General features: G+C 39.9%; 1 protein-coding gene across 1 annotated transcript in view; it reads left to right on the top strand.

Moving 5' to 3' along the window:
* The window catches only part of CLMN (calmin), a 72,455-nt gene extending 48,341 nt beyond the window's left edge, over positions 1-24,114 (top strand). Inside the window, exons 2-13 of the mRNA XM_054161886.1 lie at positions 3,883-3,944; positions 6,411-6,506; positions 7,843-7,926; positions 10,513-10,605; positions 11,878-12,068; positions 13,852-14,045; positions 15,023-15,105; positions 16,506-17,810; positions 19,300-19,481; positions 20,780-20,840; positions 22,340-22,401; positions 23,922-24,114. Coding sequence (XP_054017861.1) covers positions 3,883-3,944; positions 6,411-6,506; positions 7,843-7,926; positions 10,513-10,605; positions 11,878-12,068; positions 13,852-14,045; positions 15,023-15,105; positions 16,506-17,810; positions 19,300-19,481; positions 20,780-20,840; positions 22,340-22,401; positions 23,922-24,075 — 2,567 coding nt within the window. The 3' untranslated portion in view covers positions 24,076-24,114. The remainder of the gene's footprint in view (positions 1-3,882; positions 3,945-6,410; positions 6,507-7,842; positions 7,927-10,512; positions 10,606-11,877; positions 12,069-13,851; positions 14,046-15,022; positions 15,106-16,505; positions 17,811-19,299; positions 19,482-20,779; positions 20,841-22,339; positions 22,402-23,921) is intronic.
* The last annotated feature ends 2,639 nt before the right edge of the window (positions 24,115-26,753 follow it).

The following is a 26,753-nucleotide window of genomic DNA, read 5'->3' on the forward strand; positions in this document are numbered from 1 at the left end:
AGATGTCTTGAAGGTAAATTGCAAGTGGATCTAAACACCAGATTGGCCTGTTGTGAAGATTTTCAACGTCATCTGATGATGATATCCTAAATGAAATGCTAATTGCTTTGGAAACAAATATAAGCAACCTTCTGCTTTGCTTTGAGAGTAATATCCATATATGCAAATCAAGCAATTTTCTGAAGTTGTGTAATTACACCCTGACAAATGTTCCACTGAAATCAGATTCCATGTTTAATAGTTCCTTCATGTGCCCAGCCCCGTGGTGGTGTGCCTCACAGGATTATTCATAGCCATTCTACAACAACAGAATAAATAGTATTTAAACACAAATCAATATTTGCTGTGTTCAATTTGCTGGTGGTGTAGAGGCTGTTAGGGGATTGGCTTCTCATAGGTATTGCAACAGTGGTGACCTTTGACAAGATTTGAATGAGGAAGAAACGGCATTTGCAATACCTGCCTGAGGAATTGCTAGGCTGGAGAAGAAGGAAATAGTGCTACCAAGGAAAGCAGCTGAACTCACATCCATTAACAGCTTAAACCTGAATTTGCCCAAGTGGTTTTTTGAACTATCTTGGTTTGTCTCTCTGACAAATTAATTGCCTTTGCCATACAATTTGTTAAACCAGAATATGTATCGTAGTGAATATTTATTGATGGACTGACTAGGGTGCAGATAATGTGGCTAAGACAAATTATGCTCTCCTCTAGGGCACAGTTGTGGGGCAGCAAACTGTGTGAATTATGTACAATAGGTGCATCCTCCTACCTTTTCATTCTCTGGGGGTTTCTTGCCCTCTAAATTATTGCAGCTAATACCTGTCAGTGCCAGTGTGTACTTTGATATAAATACTGTGCTTCTGCAACAGCTTCAGACGTGTTGCAGCTGAGCTTGTTGGAAGAGTGTGGAAGACCCAGCTTTTGTGTGATGGTCAAAATTTCTATTTATAATTTGTTTCTTATGTCAAGATTTGAACTGAGCTGAACAAAAATGGTGACTCCTAACTTTCTACAGCCTTGCAGCATTACATCTTTGAATCCAACCCTCACAGCAAGCATCCTTCTTTTCCAGTATATGATCCATGTGCAGGCCAGCCATATGGCTTGTGTAATTGTTTTATAATGGTGTTATTGCTCTCTAGCTGCCCAGTAAACCCGATGCAGCTTCAGTAAACTATATACATAAGCATAGGAACTTTAGACTTGAATTATTTTCTTCACTTTTACACAATGGTAGGTGTGAAGGAGAAAAAATTACTCCATTTAATTTATAGCAACTGCATAAAGTTTATAGAGTCTCTACAATCGGCTCAAATGAAAAGGTTGTGGAGAAGAGGGCCTGTACCAAAACTGGGAGGTCCGTGAAGCTGGAGAAGAATAATAGTTAAAGGCACGCATCAGTAAATATCTGTGCTGAACTTTTCCCATTAACTGTGATGTAGAGCATATGGACTGCATTAGGGGGTTGTCTGCCTTAGGGATTTCATAAACACATTTTCTCCCCCTTCCTCTTCCCTATCCAGTTGTTACTGCTTTAGACTATCAGAGAATCAAATAGTGTCCATTCTGGGGTCATCATTCTTAGTTGAAAGAAACTGTTCACTGCAGAAAATGTCATTGATGAGTGTTAGAAGCTTGTGTGCAAATGCTTTCCTGAGTGTGCCTTTTCTTATTTTCTTCTTTTCCTTTTGGTATTTGAGCTTCCTGAAGCAGTAATACCAGCCTGGCTCACCCATCCTTTGAGGCATGTGTGCAACTCTAATTTGCATCAATGGCACAATTTCTGCAGCAAAATTAGGAGCTGATGTGTGCTCAGTTTTATGGATGATCTGTAAATAAACACAGCTTTCTTAGCTGTCTTCTGCATCCTTATCTACCCTGAAAATGAAGGTTGCCAAAGTGTCTGCTGAAAAACGGGACCTGAAACCACAAAGCCAAGCCTCTGATGAAGTCAGAAAACATTAATTTTGTGTCTGTGTACTCTTCTGTGTTTCTGCTTTGATTTTGGTCAGCACTGGAAGTCTGTATATCCAGCCTGTTTGATAAGGTCTCCTGTCTTCCACAAAACCTGACACTGCCCATCTGAGCATTCCTGAGTATTTCAGACAAGCTTAAGAAAGAGGTGGCCCCACTGCCTGCCAGTAGCTCCTGTGCCTGTTCTACCTTCCCCTTTCCACCAACAAATGTATTTGAACAAAAATAATTTTATCTGGGAACAGATCTGGTGTAACATTAACCTCCACCCACCCCCAAAAGTTAATTTTAACAGATTGATTGTTGAAGTTACATGCTGGGTGACACATAGCACTCTTGCTGCTCAGCTGTAGATGTGTAAGTGCATGGAAAGCCAGTTTGAGGTTGAAGTGCTGAAGGCAGGAAAGCCCAAGAAAGATGAGACACATCTCTTAGTTTATTGTACTTTGAGATTTGTAGGTGGGAAATGCTGTGAGTTTTTAACAGATATTTTGGAACCCTAATACAATTTGCAGTTTGATTTGTAGAGAGCTGTTTCAAATCTGTGCACATTCTTCTAAGATATTCTAAAGAAAAGCCAACAGCAATAATTAGTTTGGCATTTTCCATGTTTTCTATAGCACTTAAGGGATAATGACTTTTTTTAACCAATCTTACATAAAATCTGATATTACAGGAGTAAGAGGAATTAAAAGTCCTGAATGGCAATCAGTGACATGTAATTCATGCTGAAAGCTCTCTTCTAATGCCTTGAAATAAGGAAAACAATTGTACATATGATTAGAGGCTGCTGACCCTTCAGTTAAAAATGATCAAAAAGAACAGTATTAAAATTTGATTTACAGAAGCTACTACTTAGCCTATAATTAGCCTGACTAATAAAAACAAACCAGGCTTTTACAGAATGTGATTTCCCAGTAGATAGGGTAGCTATTTTTGTAGGGCTGAAGAAACACAAAATGGTTTTAAAATATATTTGATATGCTCTATGAGTATATTGAAATACAGCATATAACTAGTTTTAATGGGTTTTGTTCATAAATTGCCAGATTTCCTTAATTTAAGTGAAATTTGAGAACCACTTGAGAATAATTGCCTCTAAAATGAAATATTACTTTGTCAGTCTACTTCGTTTATATTAAATATATGGTTTATTTTTTTATATTAGAAGGTAAATGAAAGTTGGTCAGTAATATGATTCTCCTTACACTTTTTCACTATGGAAATGGATTCAGGAAATGGCAGATGTGATTAAAAACTCTTCAGCTGGCCCAAGAGCTGTTTTCACAGCACCTAGCATACAGCACTTTTGGCAAGGAACAAACACTCCTTGTCTTATTACAGTATAAATAAAATGGCACTTCAATGTAGAGACTTGGAATTTTGACTTTAAATGCAGTAGTTAGGAGGTTTGGAAGATGAGATTTGATGAGGTTTTTCCATTCACAAGACTGAAGACAAAACTGTTGTGTTGGCCAGTGCTGTGTGCATGCAAGTAAGTACATTGGAATCCACCCCAACCCAATGTACATTAAGGATGTCAGAGCAATAATCCTGTAAATTGACATAGAGGGGTTAAGCTGCCTGCTCAGAGGCTGATGCCACTGGGGAGCTGTGCACAACACATAAATGTTCACCTCTCAAAAGCTACATTGAAGATTGCAATATGAGGCGAGACTTCTCCCTACATCCTTTTGAACGCATCTACAAGTGTATAGGTCATGTCTGAGCAAAGAAATGAAATAAACCACCATAGCTCAATCTTCTGTCTGATGATGTGGAATATATTTGTTTTTATTCACAAGGCCTTCGTGAATTCTGATGTTTGTGTGCATCTTGGAATTTCCTATCAGCTTTCCCTCTTCTGGAAACTTAAGTGCTGTGTTTTGTCTCTGGTATTTCTAGTGGAACGAGAAAATGTACAGAAGAGGACTTTTACCAGATGGATAAACCTACATTTGGGAAAGGTAAGACTGACAGTCTTGATACTGCGATTCAAGAACACAACCATAGGCACAGTGGAGATAATTCCTTTTAAAGCAGTTAAAATTTGGAAGTAAGATGACTTCTGTATATGAAGACATTTGGAGGAGAATGAGGAGAAGCTGAAAGCATGTTCCTGGGTAAAAGACAATTCCTTTTGAGGTGAAACAAATGCTTGGCTGACTTTAGTTCTCTCAGGTGCCTTTATGTCTTTAATGCTACTGACTATTATAATGAGGCTAGAATATTCCCATAGAACATGCCCACATAAAATAAATGTGGTTGAGGTGGTGATGGCAGTGTTCTTTCCTGGACTGGAAGCTCAAACATCTGAGGCATCATGGCCAAAGACATATGTTCTTTAGAACCTGGCTTCATCCCAGATCAGCAGATGGGAAACATTAATTCCTTTTCCGTCATGCTGGGGGTGTGTGTGTGCTATATGATATCTTTATGTACCTAATAACAATGGGGAACTAATTTTTGGACATCATATTTTTAAGCTGCAATTGTTAATCACACCATAATGTGGCTATTAAACCTAATTTACTGTTCTTATTGAGAGTAGTTAAGTATTGACTCCTGACTAGTCTGCCATCCAAAGAACTATTTTCCTGCTGTTGAGGATGAAAAAGTATTCTTAATAGGACTGAGACAGCAGCTTCCTGATCTAGACCAAATCCTGGCTTGGAGTGGTGTTTGAGCTTCACAGTTCTTTTAGTATCTGTGGCTAAATTTCATAAAGTACAGACAGGGACTAAGTTTGGGCTGACTCTCATTTTAACTTCTCTGGTTCTTGGAGAGTGACTGCAATTCAGACATGGTGAAGTAAAAGTGTTTTAGAAGGAAGGTATCACATGTATAGTCGCTTAAGTCCACTACTCTGCAGTGAATGTCGAAGGAATACAGGGATCCTCTTAAATCTCTCTGGAAAATCAGAGTAAGGCTAGTTGGAAATGTTTTGACTAGCAATTACTCCCAAAGGTCTCTCAGAACAAAGACAGTGTTACATGATGCCTTTCTGAATCAGGCCCCAGGGCTTTAAACTAACTGCAGTTTTGGAAGTTGTCAAAAAAGGTTGTCAAGTATGTGACTGTGGAGAAGGCCTTTGATTTACAGAAGGTATTAGATCATGAAAAGGGCTGTAGGGTGCTGTTAATTTTGCCTTGCCAAGCACATAAAGTCTTATAAACTTTGTGGGCAGGTGAATGGTTTTCTCTGGAGTGCATACATTTTTTTCCCCTCTCTGATTCAACCGAAAAAAAAAAGCTTTCCTGAAGAAAGGGTAGAAGTCTGCTGCTACATTAATGTTTTGTTTTTTTTCCTGGAAGGAGCTTAGTAAACATACTCATGTGAATAACAAGAGCTTCACAAAAGCTCCCTGTAATTACAGGTGAATCTCCAAGGACACCCATTAGAGAAGGTGGCTTCTGCCTTTATCCTCAGAGAAGCACTTCTTGCAGAGTGACTTCTTTCTTTTAAAGGCAGTGGTGAAGTATTCTGCTTGTATTTCTTCAGGAAACTTAGAGTGCAGTGTGTCCCCATTTGGAGCAGACCATGCCATTTGGGTGATCTTTTAAGAGCAGCAGCTCTGCTGGTCATGGGATAATTGTCAGTCATCTGCGTCTTCTGAGTGCTGGTCCTTCTTCTAAGGACTAAAAGAATAAAAAAAAAGAACTTTGCTTTCTTTCCGTAGAGAGCATTGTTTAGTACTTTTAGCTACATTAAAGACCAGTTGTATGGCCCCAGTTTGCCAGAAGCAGAGCTTAATCAAACAACAGTGCGTTGCCCAGGTGAAGATAAAACGATGGGGCTCTTTAGGGACACATGAGTGAGTGACACCTGAACAAAGCATAATTGCTGGAGCTGAGACAGCTCCTAATGGCTGAGCTGACTTGGATTTGCGCCTCAGTGCGCACATCATCAGACACCTTGGTGAAGTGAGGAGGTGGTTCCCTTTGGAGGAGTTTGCTGAGGAGAGACACAGTACAAGAAGTTGCTCTTTAAAGTACTTAGAAAATACTGAGAAATGGAGTGGCACCACCAAACACTTTACAGAGGAGACAGCACTTGTGGGCAGCTGGGTCATAGGCTTATTTCAGCATGAAGTAGGATTTGCTTCTGCTGGATTTGTCTTAGTTTGAGGGATCAGCACCAAACCTTTAGGTGGTCACTTCCTAGACAGAGTAGTTAGGGTGAGATTCTCTTATGGGAAATCTGAAGTAAGACCTTGTCTGATCTCAATTACATGAGTACTAGATCTCAGTTTTAGTTCTAACTAAACAGACAGAATTGCCACTAATGTGAAAAACAGCAGCCCTTTCTTCCTGCAGGCTAAGATTTACTTCTAGTATCTCTGCCTTGTAAAATTCTCCTTCTTACTCACTGAGATCACAGTGACTTACCAAGCAGTACTGCTTTAAAAGCATCATGGTTTCTTTTCTTCACAGTGCAAGCCTCCTCTGAAAGTGAAAGACTTGTTTATTGATATACAAGATGGCAAAATCTTGATGGCTCTACTGGAAGTCCTGTCAGGACAAAAGCTGGTGTGTATACAACAGGGTGAAACCCCCTTGACTATGGAGCTCTGTGTGTTCTGAGCCACTAGGACATCCAAGGGTCTCATGTCTTGGGTATAGTAAAGAATTCCACCAATTTTGTTGTGATTTCCTTACATTACAGACTGGTTTGTGATCAGTGTAAATGTTCCTAACTCTCAGGGGTTTTTAAGGCTTTAATACATTAATGCTTACATGTTCCATTTTGAGATCACCTAAGTAACCTTACCAAGACATATTTGCTGTATTAATCCATACATTCTGATTCTATTTTATCTAAGACACTAATGGCACTTGCTAGGTCTGCTGATGCTTGTGGTACTTCTGAGTTTAGTCCTGGCTCAAGTTTCATTAGTATTATTGATATGGTTTAAATCAGAAGGCAAAGCTTTATTTATCAGAATCCTTTTCTCCCCTCTCTTCTTTGTAAGAGCTGTATGATGTTCCATATACTAGAAATGGAAGTGCAATTGCAAATGACCAATTACAGTTGACTTTCATTTTTTCATTCTACATCAATTTGGTCAGCAAGTACTCTTTTCTGTGTGGGTATCACACTTGGATAAGAGGAAAGACCTGTTCTGCAGCTGTCTCACCACTGCAGATGCACTTGCAATCACATGATGATGCTCTATAGTGACTGAACCATCTTCATACTGCACCCAGGATGGCAACTGTGGTCACACATTCAGAACCACGTATTTTTTAACATTCCTGCAGTTTTGGGGAGCTGTAGCAGAAGCGACTTTGTATGCATTCGCACAGACTACACCAGGTTACGCCCCAGGTCAGGCAGGAGGGCAAGGAAGGAGGTAAGGTCAGCTGGCCAAACTTCTTGTGCTGGCAGTCAGGTGTTCCTGCATAAGTGATAAAAAAGTGTGCCAAGGTGAAATTGCAGGGAGACAGGCATACAGCAAACCTGTTTCATTTCTGCCTCCCACTTGCCTGTATCTGCTATGAAAAGTGCTCACACTTCCTAGTTAGGATAATTTCATTAAAGAAAAAAAAGCAACTATCATTACAAATTTTCAGGTAAATTCAATCTTGTGAGTGAACATAGTTAGGGAGTGATTACATAAATAATCCACATTACAGGTCCAAGGAAATGATAACTTCTGGAGAGCAGGAAAGCTGTTTGCTAACTCTGTTTTGCTACATTGGGGCAGAACATGTAGTTGAAGCACTTGACTGATCAGAAATATGGCAATAGTTTTACATAGGTAGATTTCCTTGGCTTTATATTGTCTCTGTGATTGTAAGTGTTGTATGACACAGTGAATAATTCCATCATTTTAAAAACAGTGTGGCTTTTATTTTTTCCTAGATGCACGAATACAAATCTTCAACCCATCGCATTTTTCGCTTGAACAACATAGCTAAAGCACTTAAGTTCTTGGAGGACAGTAATGTGAGTATTTCTAAAGCCTGGTCTTAATGTCTTCTTCTGATGTATGTTGCAAAGTTTGATTCTTGTAATTGCAACTAGTCTGACGCACTGTTTGTACCTAAAAGGAACGTACTGCTTAAAGGCACTGTGGCTTACCTTAGCAGCAAGGCTGAAAAGCCACATGAAAATGTGCAATGAGAACACCTACTGAGTCTAAACCAAGGATTATTTGGTCATGTTATAATGTAAAAGTTCAACAGGATTAAAGGATCAGGAACCCAATATTAAAAGAAAATAAAAAGATGTGAGTAGTTTTTATGAACTGGATCTTGGTGGCATTACTTTAGTTAGGCTGAAGGTAGATGACTTTTGTCAGAAACACTTTCAGTCATGCAAATCACATATTTATCTGGTGGACTGATTATGAGTCAAAGGCAAGAGCAAATTAAATCTGGGAACAGGACATAAATGCATAATTCCAAGAATCAAAGCCTCCTAAGGATATAACTTCCCTCATAGTTAGTGTGGCACTACTTCAACATCACTTCCTAAAGCTGTAAGTGACCAAGGAAGCTCAGACCTTGCAGCTTGAAAAGATTCATTCCTTTCAATTTTTAATTTCTCCCACTAGGGCTTTTTTCCCAAAGCCCTGAGGATGTGGCCTGTGTCTTGAAAATTCTGTGCTTGAAAAATGTTGAGAAGTGATGAGGTCATGAGAATTCCAGCCATGTAACAACACATAGATATAACTAGATCATGGTACACCTAGATCATCAGAAAGAGAAAAAACAAATACTGGACTGTGTCCTATAAAGGACTATAGTAAAGTTTAAACTTTCTGGGTGAGAAGGGATCTATTAAGTGCATGGGGGCAGAGCCCTACCTTGCATGGAATGCTACAACAGAAACTGATGTCACTTTGCTGGTTCCCTGCAGTGAGCTTAGCTCTTCTCCAGAGATCATGCAAGCAGTGTTAGTAATTCAGGAGAGTCACTACAAACTCCACTGCAGGAATGAGCATGATGTGAGGTGTTAGTGGATCTTTTACAACCTCATAGATGTGGATGGCTTAACCTGCTTTATCTTTTTCTCCTTAGCAGTATGTGAAAGGTCAAGCAGGTGTCTGGTAACTTTCAGATGTTCCAGTCTCCTTTTGTAAACCACCAGCAGGGGCTGATCTGGCCCTAACCATGTGTGTTTACATGTCCTGCTATAGAACTGCTGAGAAATACTTCATGTTCATGTATTTCTTAACAGTTTCCCAGCTAAGGTGCACTAGCAGATGAGACTTTTTCTGTTGATATCAACACATTGCAGAGCTGCAGCTGAAGTGTGTCTGATTGCCAGGGCCTTGCTAACGGACAACCTGGAACCTAAATGAGCAAGACCAGGCAGGAGGAGCTTTGGACAGTGGAGACCTTTTAATTAATAGTGCTAAATCACCTACTTTTCTATAGATTTCTTGTTTCCTTAAAAGAGTAAGCAGACAGTGTCTTCTAGACAAGTAGCTCTACTGCACTGAGTGACAAGCATAAGCAGCAGTAAGGGGACAGAACTGACTCTGAGAGCAGTCTAATGATGAATGCCACTTGTTCACCATTTTGGAGAAACTGCTGTTCAAATACTCTAGGTCTTAGAGGTTTTGCCATGCCAAATACCTTGGAGCTTGCAAGAATTCTGAGCCTTGAAATATGACAGCTAGAGGTGTCTTCTTTGCTAAGATTGAAATCTGTAGTGCAAACCACCAGATAAAAATTATTCTGCTTTCCTTTTTTAAGCTTAACCCAACCGATTAGTGAAAGGTGGTGTTGGCAGAGTGCCTTGGCTGCCAAGAGCTTCAGGGTTAGGTATTAAACCACAGTGGGTGGAACACATCAGCAAACGCTTCTGTGGAACTGGGGTAGCAGGATACAGCACTGCTAAGTGATTCATCATGTACTGGATTTCTAAGTGATAAATGGGCTGTACGCTGGGCTTTAACTCAATCTGGGTGCCATATGTAGTACTGACAGCTTCCCTGCTTCCTCCCTCCTCCATGACCTTTGCCAAAACCAAGTCACAGTGTTTGTGTTGTCAAAGTGAATAACATCCTGGTGTTATCAGGTGGAAGAAACTTCGGTGTGGGTAAGTCTAGGGTTTGCTTGGATTAGGCAACCCTATCCTTTGCTAATTGACTGAATCAGAACTCTGTGACAAGCTGCGTAAAGCAAGATAAGCAAGGAAAACGGAGATGCATAGCAAAATGGAAGCAAGCAGATCTTATTAGGGTCTTAATTTTTGTATAAGAAGGGACTGTCTACCTTTTAAGACTATGATCCACTGTTCTTGCAGAATAGGCGCTGTCTTTTTCCATTTTTGTATGGAGGAAATGCATTTGTGGTCCTGAGGAGGCAGCACTGGGCTCTCTTCTCTTGTGCAAACTATGCTGAGGGCTTGAGCTAAGAGTTCCATGAGCAGGCTAGTTGCAATCATGGCAAATTATCATTGACACAGCATTTCGACATTGCTTTTTGGCTGGCCAGTCAGTGACAGAGGTGTTCTGGACATACCCAGTAGTGCCTTTTTTGTATTTACCTTCCTTCTTTGAACTCATGATCTTTTCTACAGGTAAAGCTTGTTAGCATCGATGCAGCAGAAATAGCAGATGGAAATTCCTCTCTGGTACTTGGACTAATATGGAACATAATCTTGTTTTTTCAGGTAATGAAACATGAATACTTGAAGTGAACTAAACAATTTTCATGGTATCAATCTATTCCAGCTGAATTCTGATTTTTTTAAAACTGATTTTTAATTCTAAAGAACATAATGAAGCATGATAAACCTGAGCTTTTTCCTCCTAATAGACAGTAATTTTATACCTGCAGCTGCTTTCATTTTTCTTTGTTGGACCTATTTTGGTGTAAGCAGGAGACAATTTAAACCCTCGTTTGACTTGGACCAGAATTAGAGCCTCGGATTACTACTTTCCCTTGTCTCCTGTGCCTTCTCAGGGTTCTGTTCCAGATTCCCTGGATCTGAACCAACCTCTCAGGTTTGGTTCCAGGTCACAGTTTATTTTCAATAACCCTTTCTGGATTTGGTCCAGTGTGGTGGGAAATTCCTTGTAGAATCACTGACTCAACATGGCAAAAATTTACAACTGATTAAGACAGCCAATTGAAAGATTTTGAAGGACCTGGAACTGGCAGAGCTGATTTGAGCCTGGAAAATGATTTAGCCACAGTCTTAGATTAAAACAGCCCCCTAACCTACACGTAGTTTGCAAGTGACCTTCTAGACAATACCAAGTTCTTCGAACAGGGAGAAATGCATGGAGGTTTCTGTCAACTCCTGTAAGACTATAAAGCACTTTCTTTGTCTTGGGTTTATTTTAAAAATGGCTATGGGTTTAGAAAATAATCTCAAAGTTGCACTGGGATTTCTCTCCCTGGCTCTGCTTCTCAAGCTGAACAGTGGTGCACAGCACCAGTTTGGCCAGGTGGACTTGCAGGCAGAGAAAGTGCGACCAGAACCCCCAGCAGCAGAGGGCATGGGGGGCTGAAGAGCAGCTAAGTGGATAATTTAGGCTCAACTATGAATGCTGACCAAGGGCAGGAGTGCTGCTGCAGGTTACCATTTCTTACCTTAAAATATTTTACTCAGACAGGTCCTGTGTGGATAACAATTTCAGTTAAACTACTTTTTCTCTCTCAAGGACATGTGGTTTTGCTTTTTGTTTAGTACAAATAAGCTCAGTTCAGCCTGAACTGATACCTTTCCCTTTCTGTCTCATGGGATTTGCAGCTGAGATGCTGCTGGCTGTCCAGCTTCTGCACTACAAATCAAGAGCTGTAATGGGCAGGTCTATAATAACCTCTTAAAATTCAATTATAGCACTGTTATCTTTAACGTCTGTATGAAAACAGGCACTGAGTTCTCTGTGCAGCCAGTGTTAAACCAGAGCTATGCGTGCTTTACCTCTTATTACAGATTAAAGAGCTAACAGGCAACCTCAACAGGAACTCCTCCTCATCCAGCCTGTCCTCCGGGCCCAGTGGTCCAGAGTCAGACACATCCCACCCCAGCACTCCCAGTGTGGAGAGAAACATGTCTATTACAGTGAAGGATCAGCGGAAAGCCATCAGAGCTCTTTTAATCTGGGTTCAGAGGAAAACCAGGAAGTAAGATAACAAAACCTTTTATAAAACTGTGTTTTGATGCCTGCCCTTTTGAAGCTGAAACTCTTTCCTCTCCTGCTCCATGTGTGCATTACACTGTGCTGTGGATTCTTCTGCTTTCTGAGTTTGCAGGTGCATGGTCTCTGCAGGGGTATGTATCACCATGGCCATGTGTCTACAGTGGCTGTCTGACCTTGATGCTATTTGTGCTGCCAGCTTCATAATTTGAGTATTAAATGTTAACTTGCACTAATCTGCTTGGCACTGTCTAAAACAAGATAGTTCCCTCCTCCCCCTACCTCCTGGCTTTCATGCAGTCTTATTTGCTGCTTTTCACTAATTAAAGGGTAAGCAAAAGCAAGAGGTGAACTGAAAAAGATATTGAAAGACTTTAGCAACAGCCTCTTACATTATCGGCATCCCTGAGAGTGCTTCGCAGTGCTGCAGAGTGCCTTGAAGGACAGAGACCCTATTAGAATCCCTCTTCCCTCAGAGGGGGATGAATCTTAAGTTGTTCCTCATGAACATGTAATTTCTGGGTCTATTTCCATTGCTCAATACATCTCTCTTGTCTTTAATAAATAAGCAGTTCTTTTGCCAAAGCACTTTTTCTTGTGATGCTTTAACCTGCCTGTTACTGCTGAGTTAAAAAACTGTAATATAAGATGCCTAGACCATGTGTAAATGCTTGGAGTGTATTTTGCTTACATTATTACCTGATGTGAAGACTGCACTGCCAAAGAGGGCATGGGTTAAACTTACTTATACAAGTCGGATAGCTGAGTACTTGGCATTTTTGTCTGTTGATGGATTGACATGTTCAAATCTGCCTGTGAACACAAATGTTACGTGTCTAGTGTCAAAGACACACATTTCTATATTGTTCATATTTACAAACTTGAGCCTGTGGGCTGCATCTTCCCTTGGTAATCTCTGGTGGAGCTGAGCGTGCTTGTTGTGCAGCTAAACTTGTCCCAGAGAGATGTGCAATTCACTGTTGCCAGTGCAGACCATAAACGAGGCATAGTCTTAGTCCCAAAATAATGCTGATGATGTCATTAACAGGGAGGTGGTACAAAGACAGTGAGGACCAGAGAAGTAAAGGCCATAGATTTTTGAGTCCAAAGACTTCAAACTGAAAACATCTAATAGGAGAATTTTTTTCTTGCAAGTGCACTATTAAAAAGATAATGGTGTCATTATAATCCTTTTATGCAGTGAGCCATGCAGAATTTTCTGTTCCTGGGCTGTGTTTCATTGAAAGCCTAATGGTTGTTTTCTCCTCAGAAATTTTGGTCATCTCACACATTTGTGCATTATACTTATACCGACAGCACTTGCATTTGGCAAAGGACAATTTTCTGCTATAGAAGGCCAAGTACACAGGAATGTGAATCATTTATGCTTGTGTTTTTAAATACTTAAGTGCTGGCAGTCTTCCCAAGCTATGGTATTAAAATGCTGGAGAGCAACAGAAACAGGAATCACAGAGACTTTTGGTTTTGTGAATGTTAAATGTGGTTGCTGAGCTCCTGAGGGCTTTGTTTTTACTAACTATTTCCTACAAGCGGATTGGTGTCAGCTGTTAGCCACACCAATTCACTTGTGAATGCTTGTGTTTTAGGGACATATTTTGTGCATTTTAAAATCCAAAAACATTGCAAATGTGACTAGTGCAACTCAGCAACCTTGTTGTTAACTTTCAGGAGTCTTTGAAAATGGTAAAGCCTTTACTTTGGATTTTGTAACACAACCACCCATGTAAACTGTGTTTAACTCTGTTCAGGTATGGTGTTGCAGTTCAGGACTTTGCCAGCAGTTGGAGGAGTGGCCTTGCTTTCTTAGCGGTCATAAAAGCAATAGACTCTACTTTGGTAGATATGAAGCAAGCACTGGAGAAATCGGCTCGAGAAAACCTGGAGGATGCTTTCAGCATAGCACAAAATAAATTGGGTGTTCCTCGGCTCCTAGAACCAGAAGGTAAAATGCCTGCATCAACTTTGTTGGACAGCATTCAAACTATAATGAATTCTTTACTATTGCATTGTGATACCTCCCAAAATCCTCCCTGTGAACAGGCTGATGATGCGAGCAGTGTTTTGGGCTGATTGGTAAGAACAATAAAAATTGATCACTGGCTTATAGTTGTATGCTTCCAGTCCTGTTTGTAAGCTCCTTGGTAGGAGAGATTTTGCCATCATTTTAGGTAGGTACGCTGGTTCTGGTTACTGTTTAGGTGCTATGTGACATCTGCAGGTGTTAATCACCACCCAGTTGTGCTGAGAGCTGTGTGTTACAGTGCACCATTCTGAAATGCCTACAACCTGCAGAGACTAAATGTCAGTTAAGGATGATGTGTGCAAGTCTGCTGTACCAGCTGGATGGGTAGATAACTATTCAAATGTATTTGCATCTCCCAATGTTTCCTTACAGTGCATACACACACACACACGTATATGTAGACATAAGCACATATGTGTTTTTATATATATATAAAAAGGAACTTCTTACAGTGTTTTTGACTGAGCTCTACATGACAAGTATTAGGCCTTGATTTTATGACTGAAAGCACAGGTAGGATATTTCTGCTTTCATGGGTCACCTGTTACAAGACTGGGCAATTCTGCTAAAAATAAACCTCTGTAGTGTCACTCAGTAAGATCACTGTCTAGTAACAACAACATAAATGACAGTATGAAGGTGGATGTAAAGGGATGCTGATCATGCTTCAGTATGTGTTTGGAAATAGGAAAAAAATAGTGTGAGTAGGATGTTGAGAACTCTTTCAAAAGTAGCATCAACAATGAAAAGTATTTCTCTTAACTGTCAGAAAAAGGGAAGCATTTGTAACTGTTATTTCTCTTATCATAAAGGCAAGATAAAAAGTCTGATGATCTGTTCCTCTGCCATTGTGCTTTAAAATTGTGTGTGCTCAAGACAGCTGTGTGTTTCTGTAGATATCATGGTGGAATCACCCGATGAGCAGTCAATTGTGACATACGTGGCGCAGTTTCTGGAGCACTTCCCGGAGCTGGAAGGGGTACGTGTTTACTGCTACGTTACGTCATGTTTTTAATGGGCTTTGGTGGACTTCATCAAGTCAAACATTGTTGTATTTATCTTCTAGATTTCTTTCTAAGATATTAAAAATAAACCATAAACTCAGGTGTAATGTTCTACACTTTTGTTTAATCCAGTGAAATCAGCAATTCCTAAAATGGTTTAGGTAGAGTTGTGTGTTTAAATGCTTTACATCCAGTTATAACTTTCAGAGGTTGGATCTGCTTACACAGGACTCAACTACTTTTACTTTTACTTTTACTTTTTTACTTTTTTTTACTTTTGTTAGTCTTAAATAAGGCTGAATTTTATCCCTTCTTCTATGATGATTCATTGAACTTTAAGTTTCATTTTGACTTCTATCTTCTCAAGTTTGAGGAATACAGTCTGTCTGAATTTAGCACGTATCAGACACCAGAAGCTGACTTGTTAGTGCAGGCAGTCAAAAGCACTCATTGTAAGCATGGTAAACTGCAGCTTGAAGGACCAGGACTCCATTGCACACTTAAGAAAAGGAGGAATAAGCATGGACTGATAGTGTCATAGATTGACAAAGGTCTTTTGGAGAAACAGAGGATAAACTTATGGAAGAATTACAGAATAGGAGATGGAGAACTTGGAGGAAAATTGGAAGTCCCAGGAACTGGAAAAGAGATCCTCATAAATTGAAAAACAGTCCTGGAACTGCTTGTGCTTCCAGCAAAGTTAGTTCCAAATAGTGGTTTTGGTTTGAAAGGACCTCCAAGAGACTCAGTGTCTCTTGAGTATCTGGGTAAGTTTTGGTGCTAGAGTACATGCACATAAATGATGGCTCCTACACCTCATATTTCTTAACTGACTGTTCCAGTTGATACTTCTTTTGTAGCTTGTAAATTTGGTGAGCATTACTGAAGTCACTGGAATTATTATTATTATAGAATTGTTATTAGGTTAGATTAACAGTAAGATTTGTTTGCAAACTTATGGGCATTTTAATACAATCTGTTGGAATGGAATCATCCTGTACGTTACTGTATTTCATGGTGGATTTAGCGGACAGGTTAGTTTTATTATAATCCCAGGGTGTGGGAGTGTGTCAAAAAGCCAAGTCAGCTGTCTCCACAGGTGCAGCAGGGAGCGATGAATGCGTTAACAACTGAGGAGTAGGCTTGTCTGCATTCTAATCTTCCTGTACAAGTGGCTTCTTGATGTTGAACTTTGTTCAAGTCACTTGACTTCCCAAATTGGTTTTCCTGCTTTCAAAATAAGAGAGTGCATTAATTGGCCATTCACAAGGTAATGGGGTGAAGGGCTAGTTAGCTACCCTTTTTGTAGTGTTTGGGAAAAGTAAAATGATATCTTGAGGTACGATTTATCTCCTAATGGTATCCTCACTTTTAGGAAGATTTTACAGATCCTGACAAGGAGCTTCCAATTGAGTCCACATATGTCCGCATCAAGGACACACCTTCAGAAAAGGAAGGCAAGATACTGATTTTAAGTGAAAGTGAAGAAAACATGTATACTGTTAACCACGAAATGAGTCATCCTGCTCCTCCAAAGGTTCATATTCATGACACCCCTGAGATAATCCCATCAGAAAATGCTGCTGAAAAATGTAATGGAAAATTGAGTCAAGTGTTAGGTGATTTGCAGGAAACATCTGAAGAGGAGCCTCAGAGGCCTACCTCACTGAAGATTACTGGATCTGTCAGTTTTGAATCCAATTCCTCTTGGGAGGTTCTAAGTGATAAATTCATGCCACATGAAGGAAGCATATCTGATGATCCATTGAAACAGAATGATGACCTTTCTCCAGCTGTTCTGACAAATCAGAAGAATTCTGTAGACTCTTTTGAAGACTACTCTGAAGAATTAACTAAAGAAACCTCTACTGAATATGATAATGAAACTAAGAGCCTCTCAGCCAATACTTCTTCTTTGAGTCCATTATCCTGGACTTCAGGTATACTTACAGATGAATCTATAAATAAAGTAGAAGAGAGCAAACCCCAGACTTCAATTCTTTTACCAGAAGATACCTCAAAACAAGAAGACACGCATAAGTATGTTCTTCATCTAAATGAAGAAACAGTGAAACTTCCAGAAAATGAAGATACAGAGCAATCACCTGTCTTTGAGACAACAGAAACTAACCATTGTTCAATGAACCTCGAAAGCCAAGAACTATCTATACAGAATGAAACATCTGATGACTCTCTGTCAGATGTACCTAAAAATCCTGACGATCTGGACAGCTGTGATGAAATTGAGTCTTCAACTGAAGTGCTGTCCAGTTCTTCAAAAGTATCCGTAATCCCCCACGATCTCTTTTATTATCCACATTATAATGTTCCCATATCGGCAGTTTTGAATGCTTACCTTGAGCCTTGTATTGAGGATTACGATACTAGAAATGACAGAGCTTCTTCTGAAACAATAACTGATAGTTTACATGAAGAGGGCTTATTAGAAGAGAACTGCAAAGAAGATGGTCCGGAGCCAGACTTAGGGGATAAACTAGGTGTCCCTTCATCAGAAATGGATACTGAGAATGATGAGGAGGAAACAACAGATATTGACAGTCCCACGGATTCTTCTGCAGAAAAAGAAGTGCCATTACTAGTAGGGGAAGAGTTAGAAACTGAAAAATTTAGCCAAAAGGCCACCGACCTTGAAGATTCCTCTATTCCACAGCATCCTGAGGTATTTTATATTTTGATTATAAGCATTGGTTTTTATATATATGGAGGTTTAGCATCTGACCTCAAGGTTTTCATTTGCTTTCATTTTGCAGCACTTTGGAGAAATGTGTAGAATGTGTTTGTTTTCTTATCGGGTAATGCTGTTTGCCACAGCCCTCTACTGGAATAAATGGAACTGCAGATCCCTGACATTAACGTAGAAAATAAGCCCTAATGCTAAGAGTACTGCAAATATCTGAATTTTAATTATGTTTTAAAGTAGTTTGAGGCTCCTGTATAATCCCTAGGCATAAAAGATTATCACAGAGGGTGTTTCTAATAATTTGTAATGAGCTTAACAGAAAGTAGTACTGCTGATACAGAAAAGATACAGGCAAAGCTACTTTTTATCTGAATCCAAGTAAGCTTGCCTACAAAAACTTAAACCAATTTGAGTAGCATAAATTACATGGCTAAAATGAAGGCTTGTCTACACTGAAAGAGGATAAAGGGAGGATGTTCAATAATTATTCTGTGTGTTTGGTTTAGGCAATTTGCAGTGTTTTTCAGAAATGAGTGTCCATTTAATGTTGCTCTACATGTTGCTTGGACATGTTGGTCCTGACACTAGAGTAATGAAGTCAGTTTCCTGTTAGCTTCAAAGAGTGATTGGGAATAATTTCACATATCACAGTATCACCAAGGTTGGAAGAGACCTCAAAGATCATCGAGTTCAACCTGCCACCACAGACCTCATGACTAGACCATGGCACCAAGTGCCACGTCCAGTCCCCTCTTGAACACCTCCAGGGATGGTGACTCCACCACCTCCCTGGGCAGCCCACTCCAATGACGAATGACTCGCTCAGTGAAGAACTTTCTCCTCACCTCGAGCCTAAACTTCCCCTGGTGCAGCTTGAGACTGTGTCCCCTTGTTCTGGTGTTGGTTGCCTGGGAGAAGAGACCAACCCCTTCCTGGCTACAACCACCTTTCAGGTAGTTGTAGAGGGCAATGAGGTCACCCCTGAGCCTCCTCTTCTCCAGGCTAAACAATCCCAGCTCCCTCAGCCTGTCCTCATAGGGCTTGTGCTCGAGGCCTCTCACCAGCCTTGTTGACCTTCTCTGGACACATTCAAGTGTCTCGATGTCCTTCCTAAATGGAGGGGCCCAGAACTGGACACAGTACTCAAGGTGTGGCCTAACCAATGCAGAGTACAGGGGCACAATGACTTCCCTGCTCCTACTGGCCACACTATTCCTAATGCAGGCCATGTCATGTCATGACATTGTCTAAAAAAGAACTGACAACTAATTGCATGTTGAATTGATGATACTATTATCACTCAATGTATCAAAAAGTATTTTCAAGAAATTAATTGCTGTTTATTCTCTTTAGTAAGACTCTAAATCTTGTACTAAATTCAGTTTAGCATCTCAGTAGGCTGCACCACGAAGACATTTGGAACAGTGGAGAATCAGAATCTAATTTAAATCTTTCTTAATTTCAACAGGCCACAGTAGAACATCTAGAGGATTTATCAATAGCCATAGAGAGACCAGAAAAAAATAGTAATAGGGAGGAAGAAGGGGAAAATATGATCAAAACAGAAGACTTGCAGATCTTGGAAGTTGCCACTTCCTCTCTGCCACAAGATAAACTGGAAGAAATTGCTGATTGTCAGGAATTTACCAGGTATTCCACATTAAATTTTCTTAGATACACCTAATTGTTGTGAATGCCTAGTCTTTTGAAGTGTGTCTTACCCACTGGATGTTTCTTGTAGGCTTCTTTTAGGAGCAGTGTATTGGGACTCATGGGCTTCTTCCTGTGTTTCTCATAAATGTTTTGAGTGGTTCAGTGCCAATGGGACTTCATTTGATTTTACTGCACAATTTTGCTTTACAAAATCCAGTGGAACCACAGTGCATTTTGAATGTGGCAGTGTTATGATTGGTTTTTTCCAACAGAGTTTTTTGTAGTATAGATGAAGTAATCCATGTGCATTGTGATGCCATGTAGAAGTGTGACAATGCTTCCTTCCAACAGACATTGGATTTTTTTTTTGTCTCTGAAGAATTGAATGAGATTGTGGTAGGCTGACCTTGCCTGGCCACCAGGTGCCCATGAAGCCACTCTCTCACTCCCCATCCTCAGCAGGATGCAGGGACAAAAGAAGATGAAAAACTCATAGAACTCAAGCATGACAGTTGCTCCAGAGACAAATGCTTTAGTGAAGAGCATGTGTGTCCCACTCAGCCAGCTTCTTCATTTCTTTTATTTTTATGGCTGATCACAACATCATAGGGTATGGAAAATTACTGTGGTTAGTTCAGGTCAGCCGTCCCAGCTGTGTCTCCTCCCAACCTCTTGCCCAGCCTCAGCCTACTGGCCTTTGGGACATGGAGGATTTGATGCTGTTCAGACACTGCTGAGCAATGACTGAAACACTGGTGTGTTACCAGCTCTGCTCCAGTAACAAGCACAAAACACTGCACTGTAAATAGGGCTGCTGTGGGGAGAGGTAACTGCAGACACAGGACAGAGACACTGGACTAATTTTACTCCTTTCACTTCTGTTCCCTTTTATGTTCTCAGCTATTGTACTTGAGTGGGATGTGAACAGTAATTCATTGGTTCCTATCACTAGCGCTCGAATGAATTTGATAAACATTTTCCCTATTAAAAAAACATCATCTCCTTCATACTTTCTGTTCCATGCAGGGTCTGTCAATGATGTCAAGGTGCAAAAAACCTATCAAGTACCATTTTTGGGGAAAAGATTCCAATTTCAGCCTATCAGTTTTTTCATCGTGGGTCTGATTTTCCCAAACCTGTTTTTACTGATAAATTCCAGACCACGCATACAAACATCCATTTTTGTCAGTTTGTATAGCTTAAAACCAGCATGTTTAATCACAGGAGCTCTCTTTGAAGTCAAAACGAAGCGTAGCTTTATGACATTAAAAACATTGCTTTTACATCCATTTCAGAAACAGTGACAGTGATTCCAACCTTTATCTCCGGAAAAGATCTCCTAATACTTCTGAAGAGGTAAGGATGCGGAAATTCACCTAACATTGTTTCTCTGTTTCTCTTAAACTCCAAAAGTTCACATACTGTAGAAGGGTCTACTCTCTCTGTAATAATATGAAAGCTTGGGATTTCTAATAATTTTAGTGCCAAAACCAAGCACAGCTGAAAAGCTTTACTGAGCTCTCCTAAATAGAGGGAATGGAACCATACTGAACCTTGAACAATCCACAAAGGACTACCTAATACTACAATCTATTGAGGCTTGCTTCATCATAACTATATGGCTGCAATATTTCAGTTCTTTGATGCTGCCTTTATTTTCTGCTCCAGTTTTTTTTAGTTTGTGTATTCTTTGTATGTATGTCGGTGTCCTGGTCATAGCCCTGCAAAAATGGTGGGTGTCTCCTGAAGTGCACTTTCTATGAAAGATTGGGTCTTTCCCTTCCCTCCATACTAGTGGTGTATTATTATAGTGTATTATGTAATATGTATTACATTATCTCAACAGCAGCAGCTAACCCTAAAAGAATTTTAGTTGTTGGGTGAAGCTGCATCCTTAATATCAGATGTAATTCATACTGGTTTCTTGAGAACACACTATAAAACTTAGCTCTGGATTTTTCTTTTCAAGTCAGCAGCAGCAATCTGGGCAGGCTGAGCAAGAACAGGAATATGGCTCTTTCCAGCACAAAACAGAATTCTGATTGTCATGGAGTTTTAAAGAAGTGCTGCCACCAATGTTCAATGAAACAAGTTTCACACAGATGCTTTTTTGCAATGCTGTCAGTGCTACTAGAAATCTGTATGAATGAGGGCATCTTTATTCAACTGAATGACAGCAGTTGAAAGCAAAAAATTCTTCTGATTTCACAATTCTTTCTTTTTCTGTGTGCATACCAGACTGTAGTGGATGTGTGTTGTAGTTTGAGCTGGGTGCCCCCCTGGTGCATTCACTTCCTGTGTCCAGAAGTCCAGCCCAGAGGGATGGACACAGGAAATTGTGTATTTCCTACCATAATTCTTTGCACCACTATAAGATCCAGTGCGGAGTCTGGCACTTCCTCTTTCCTTCCCTCTCCGAGACTTGGTAACTGGGGGAGAGATCTCCCGGCCATGGGCCTGATTGGGCCCAAGGCCACAGGGGGATGGGCAGTCTCAGGCCTGGCCAGCTGAGACTAGCCCAGCAGAGGGAGGGGGAAGAAGGAGCCCTGGGGGTTTTGCATGCACCCTCAGGTGGGGATGGGATCTTTGTCACTGCGCTTTGGGTGTTCTGTAACATTCACCGCTTTCCATTTAAACTTTCATCACTTTTGCAATCCGTTTGCCTGAGTCGTTATTTCTGCCTGTGGTGGGGAGGGGACCTGCCCCAACCCATTACAATGTGCTGGCAGGGAATAAGTTTGTAAGCACACTTTCATCTTATTTGAGCAAATTACATGAAATACACACACAGTTACCACTTTTGTGAGATGCCACATTTTATTTTTCTAATATAATCTGTTCCTTTTTTTTTTAAGGAAACCTATGGTGCAAGTGAACAGAAGATGACAGCTATGGGTGAAAATCCATTAAACGTCAGGTAAGTCATTATTATTCAAACAAAGCAAGGAATCCATTAACTCCTAGGTACTTCTAACAATTTTATAAAGGGATATTAAAATGAATTATAATGGTAGAGGCTGACAGGATATCTTGTGTAATGGCTTGAAGTCCATACTTCCCACAGCTGTTAGATACAAAACTTTATTGCTTGAACTCCCCATTGACTAAAATGCTTTTCCTTGATTTGAAAGATTCATCTTCCTAAGCAAGATTGTGAACACTTTGCCCACATGCTGGATATTTCAGACCAAGAAAAGAGTGAGAGAACTTCAAATTTGAGGTCCTTTGGTAGTGATGGCACTTTACAGGTTTGGAAGACTGTCAAGACTGTTCAGTGTGGTCAGTGCTGGAGAAAGATGATACTTTGGTGAAGTCATGGCCTCTCTTAGAGCACCCACGAGTTTCTGTAATCTGAGTGCGCGTTTAGATCCTGAATGCAGAATGCGTATCCCTTTGCTATTAGGGTCTTAATATCTACACAAAACAAGGATTGCTTTAGGTTTTCCCTCTCTGTGATACTGAGTAATACCACTATTTTACTTCTAGTTAACATGATAGTTGCATTTTAATATGAAAAACACACAAAATATTACTGGGATCCAGTGTTTAGGTCTCATGCTTGTGTTAAAAAACATACATGATAGCAGTCACAGTTACATTTGCAGACTGCTCATACTGAGCAAGTTTTATGTAATGCTCACGTATAGTATAGTATCTGAGCAAGTAGGATGCTAGAAGCCAGAAAAAAAGGCTTGTTAAAACAGGGCAAAACCCAGTTTTCTCAAAAAGCAGATTTAAAAAAAAAACAAAGTCTAGCAGAGAGTGATTCACATAGTATTATAAATTTATAACATGAGTTGTAATTTTATAACTCATTATAACTTTATAACTCATTTTATAACATGAGTGCACCATCATGTACCTTTCCCAAGAAGACCTTCTCTCGTCTTTGTGAGAGCTCAGTGGTCCATGCAGAATTCATTGGGCTTTGTCCTTAATGAACCGAATCTGGAATTTTGGAAAGTTGGAATTCTGGAGTCTTGGAGTCTTGGTCCTTTTCTGTTCAGTGTTGTAGCATTTGACATGAGAAGCTCTGAAAGCAGATGATTTGCGGAAAGTCTATCAGGCAGATATAGTGTGTAAAATCATGGAAATGTGATATGTGTCCCCCAGATCAACACATATCTGAGTATCAAATGGCATCTTTTTGACTAGTGGAGATCACCTTACATCAAAGGATTGTACTGTAAAGGCATGTAGTTAAACTACCTGATAATTTGTCCAGACTTTTCAGAGGATTTATTGTTATTTACTCCTAAGAGAACAAACTGCTTAAGCCCTTTATGCACCTCCTAGACTAGATTGGACTCCAACTGACTAGACTGAAATGCTTTGTCAAACTGCTGTCTTTTAGTCCACCCTCATCACAGTAAATATTAACAGTAAGTGGGGTTTGATCTTTTTCCTGCCTCTTATGAAATTTTCTCCTGTTTTCAGGAAGAGAAAGGACTCGGAACCAAGTGAGACTCCAGCACCAACTCATGAGATTATGATTTTTGAGCAGCCTGAGCTATTTTACTTCATCATTTTCTTCTGGGTGCTGGTCTACTGCCTTTTGCTTCTTCCACAGCTTCTTAGCAACAAAGTTTGATCTCTGTGAGGTGTGAAAAATAAAGGATGCTGGCTAGATTGCTTTGTGTATCTGCATATGAGTATGTAACTTCAGGTGAAGCACAAACAGAAATGTAGGACCTGGTATTTGTGTCTTTTATCAGGTTGCCCTTAATTCCTCTACTGCTGTGCTCTGACAGTGTCTAGGCACATTTTATATGATGATAATTTTGTAAATATATATAAAAATTACCTGATTTAGTAGACGCAATTTTGTACATTTGTGCCTTGCTTTATAAGATGCTAAATAAAACCAGATAATTATCAGTAGAAATATCAACAATTCAGAGCTCTAGTCTTCAAAAATAATTCTTCTGGCTTCATTTACTTGTGTAGGGTCTGACAGCTGTGGAAGAGCAGTGATGTTGACTTGTCCATGAATGTGACACACTTGCAAGGCTAGGAATGCCATAGGAATTCCATTTTCGATGGAATTGTTTGAGAGAGCTGGAGGCAGAGTAGAGCTGCAGGTACTGGAACCCCAGTAATTGATCGTAATTCCTATGGCAATCCAGCAGAGCAACAAAATCAAGCTGAGGGGTTTATTTCAGTAAGGGAGGCTGGTGCTTTTAGCATTTCAATTACTTTTCACCCTACACCTTTTGTTATGTTTGATTTTCAGGAATAGGCTGGGTGTGGAGAAACATGAGGAACATACATGCTAGCTGCTTCTTAGGAGGGATCATACAAGAAATCTCATCCCAGAAAATTCTCTAGGGAATACTGAAGAAACACACTTTTTATATGTTGCTAATGGTGACCATCTTTGAAAAGATGTTCAGGAAGGTTAATAGTTCTATCAGAAACAGATACTCTGATTTTGGTCTTGCTTTTTTTAAAAAGTAACTCACTACTTCTGAGGTTGCTTCTCCTTTTCTATGCTGCTCTCAGGTACCAGATCACGTGAAGATTCCTTAGTTCAGCTGAAAACTAAGCCAGGGCAAAGATACACTTTATGCTAAACCAAAACATTTAACTTTCATTTGATAGAAATTATTAAATTCCTCCATTTATGAAAACATAAGGACACATCATCATATAGGGCAATTTATTTGCAGGTATTTAAAACCTGTTTATAGGCATGTTATCTGCTGGGGTGATCCTAACTGTCCATCACACTTCACTCTTCTTTGTAAGCTTTTTGTTTCCCTGGGATTTTTCTTATGAGATGCAGTTGTTAGAATTCAGCAGTGCACAGCAGGAGATCTTAAACACTGAAGATAAAATTCTGAACCTCTTTCAGTCAACAGACAGCTGAAACGTTTCCTATTCTGTCCTGTCACTGTTGACATGAGATGGATTCACCCCATGAACCTAAAAATAAGATCCTTTGTGCTTGGTAATGATTGGATCCAATCTTCCCAACTTAATTCAGTCTAAATCAATATAAGTAAAAAAAATAGTCTTTCATCTTGCTGATTAAAACGTTCAGCATTTTGAGTGATCTAAATCTGTGACACATAAATCTGTTTGTGCTTGTTGATGTCAGTCATACTTCCTTCCAAAGGAAAATCTTTAGTAGAATTTTTGAAAATGTTTCCATGAAGTAGGCGAAACTTTCATGCTGCAAAGTTAGTGCTTTTTCTCTGAAAGAATAGAACAAAATACAAGACACTTCATATCCTTATCCTGAAAACCAGTGAATACCAGGCTGAGCTATGGCAGCTGTTTAATAGCAGCAAGTAGCAAGGTACATTAGTTTGGAGCAAAAGTGTTGGTAACTCTTTAATAGGTGCCATTCTTTATAGGCTCATTTAGTTTATGACAACTCTTTCTGAGCTTTTGTATCTTACTCTCTTGTTCTTCCATGTTTCTTAGTCTCCATCAAAGATTATCTGGAGCTGGATTACAGTCTCTTCATAAAACTTTACAGCTGTCAAAGTGCAATCAAAATAACGTAAGATCCCTCTGTCTTCTCTTTTACCTCATAACAAAATTAATCACAATGAAGAGGTCTTTGGATGTCTCATCTAAACAACTGAGATCCATATATAATGGACAAATAAATGGGAATGCACTGATACTGACAACTTCATTATACAATATTTTCTTCCAAGAGGGAGAAAACCCAGGGTTTTCTTTCTTATCTCCTACTGATGAACAGTGATTGAAACAGAAAAATGAGCAGTTTAAATTTTTTTTATCATCTTGTGTAGTGCTTAAACTGATGTAACACTTTCCAGTCTAATCCATTAAGAGATGGACATTGTTTCTTCCGTGCCAAATAGATGAAAAAACACTAAATTAGTCCATGATATTTGCCATATGTGGGGTTGGTTGCTTGTGTTTTTGCTGTAACAGAAGCAGTCTACCTTACTCAACCATTCCATGGGTAAGACAATCCAAGGTAGAGAGCTAAGAGTGATTTACGCTGGTATAGTCAACTGTGCATGAAAAGAGCCTGAACTCTTCCGGAGGCTTGCCATTACTTGGAACTGCAAAAAATTACATCTGCGTAAGCAGCAGCTTTGTCCATTTAAACGGACTTGTGCATGCCTGAAACTCTTCCACGCTGCAAGATCCAATCCCTCAGTGCAAGTGCCCTTGCTTCTTGTTGGTCTTTGTGTCCTATTCTGAGCTTATGGTCCAAAAACCTGACTCTGAAGCATTTGCTATGGCAAAGCCTGTTTTAGCTTGCTGGCTAGAGGGCTGCCTTGA

Source organism: Dryobates pubescens, chromosome 5 (assembly GCF_014839835.1).
Source record: "Dryobates pubescens isolate bDryPub1 chromosome 5, bDryPub1.pri, whole genome shotgun sequence".
Taxonomy (NCBI): Eukaryota; Metazoa; Chordata; class Aves; order Piciformes; family Picidae; genus Dryobates; species Dryobates pubescens.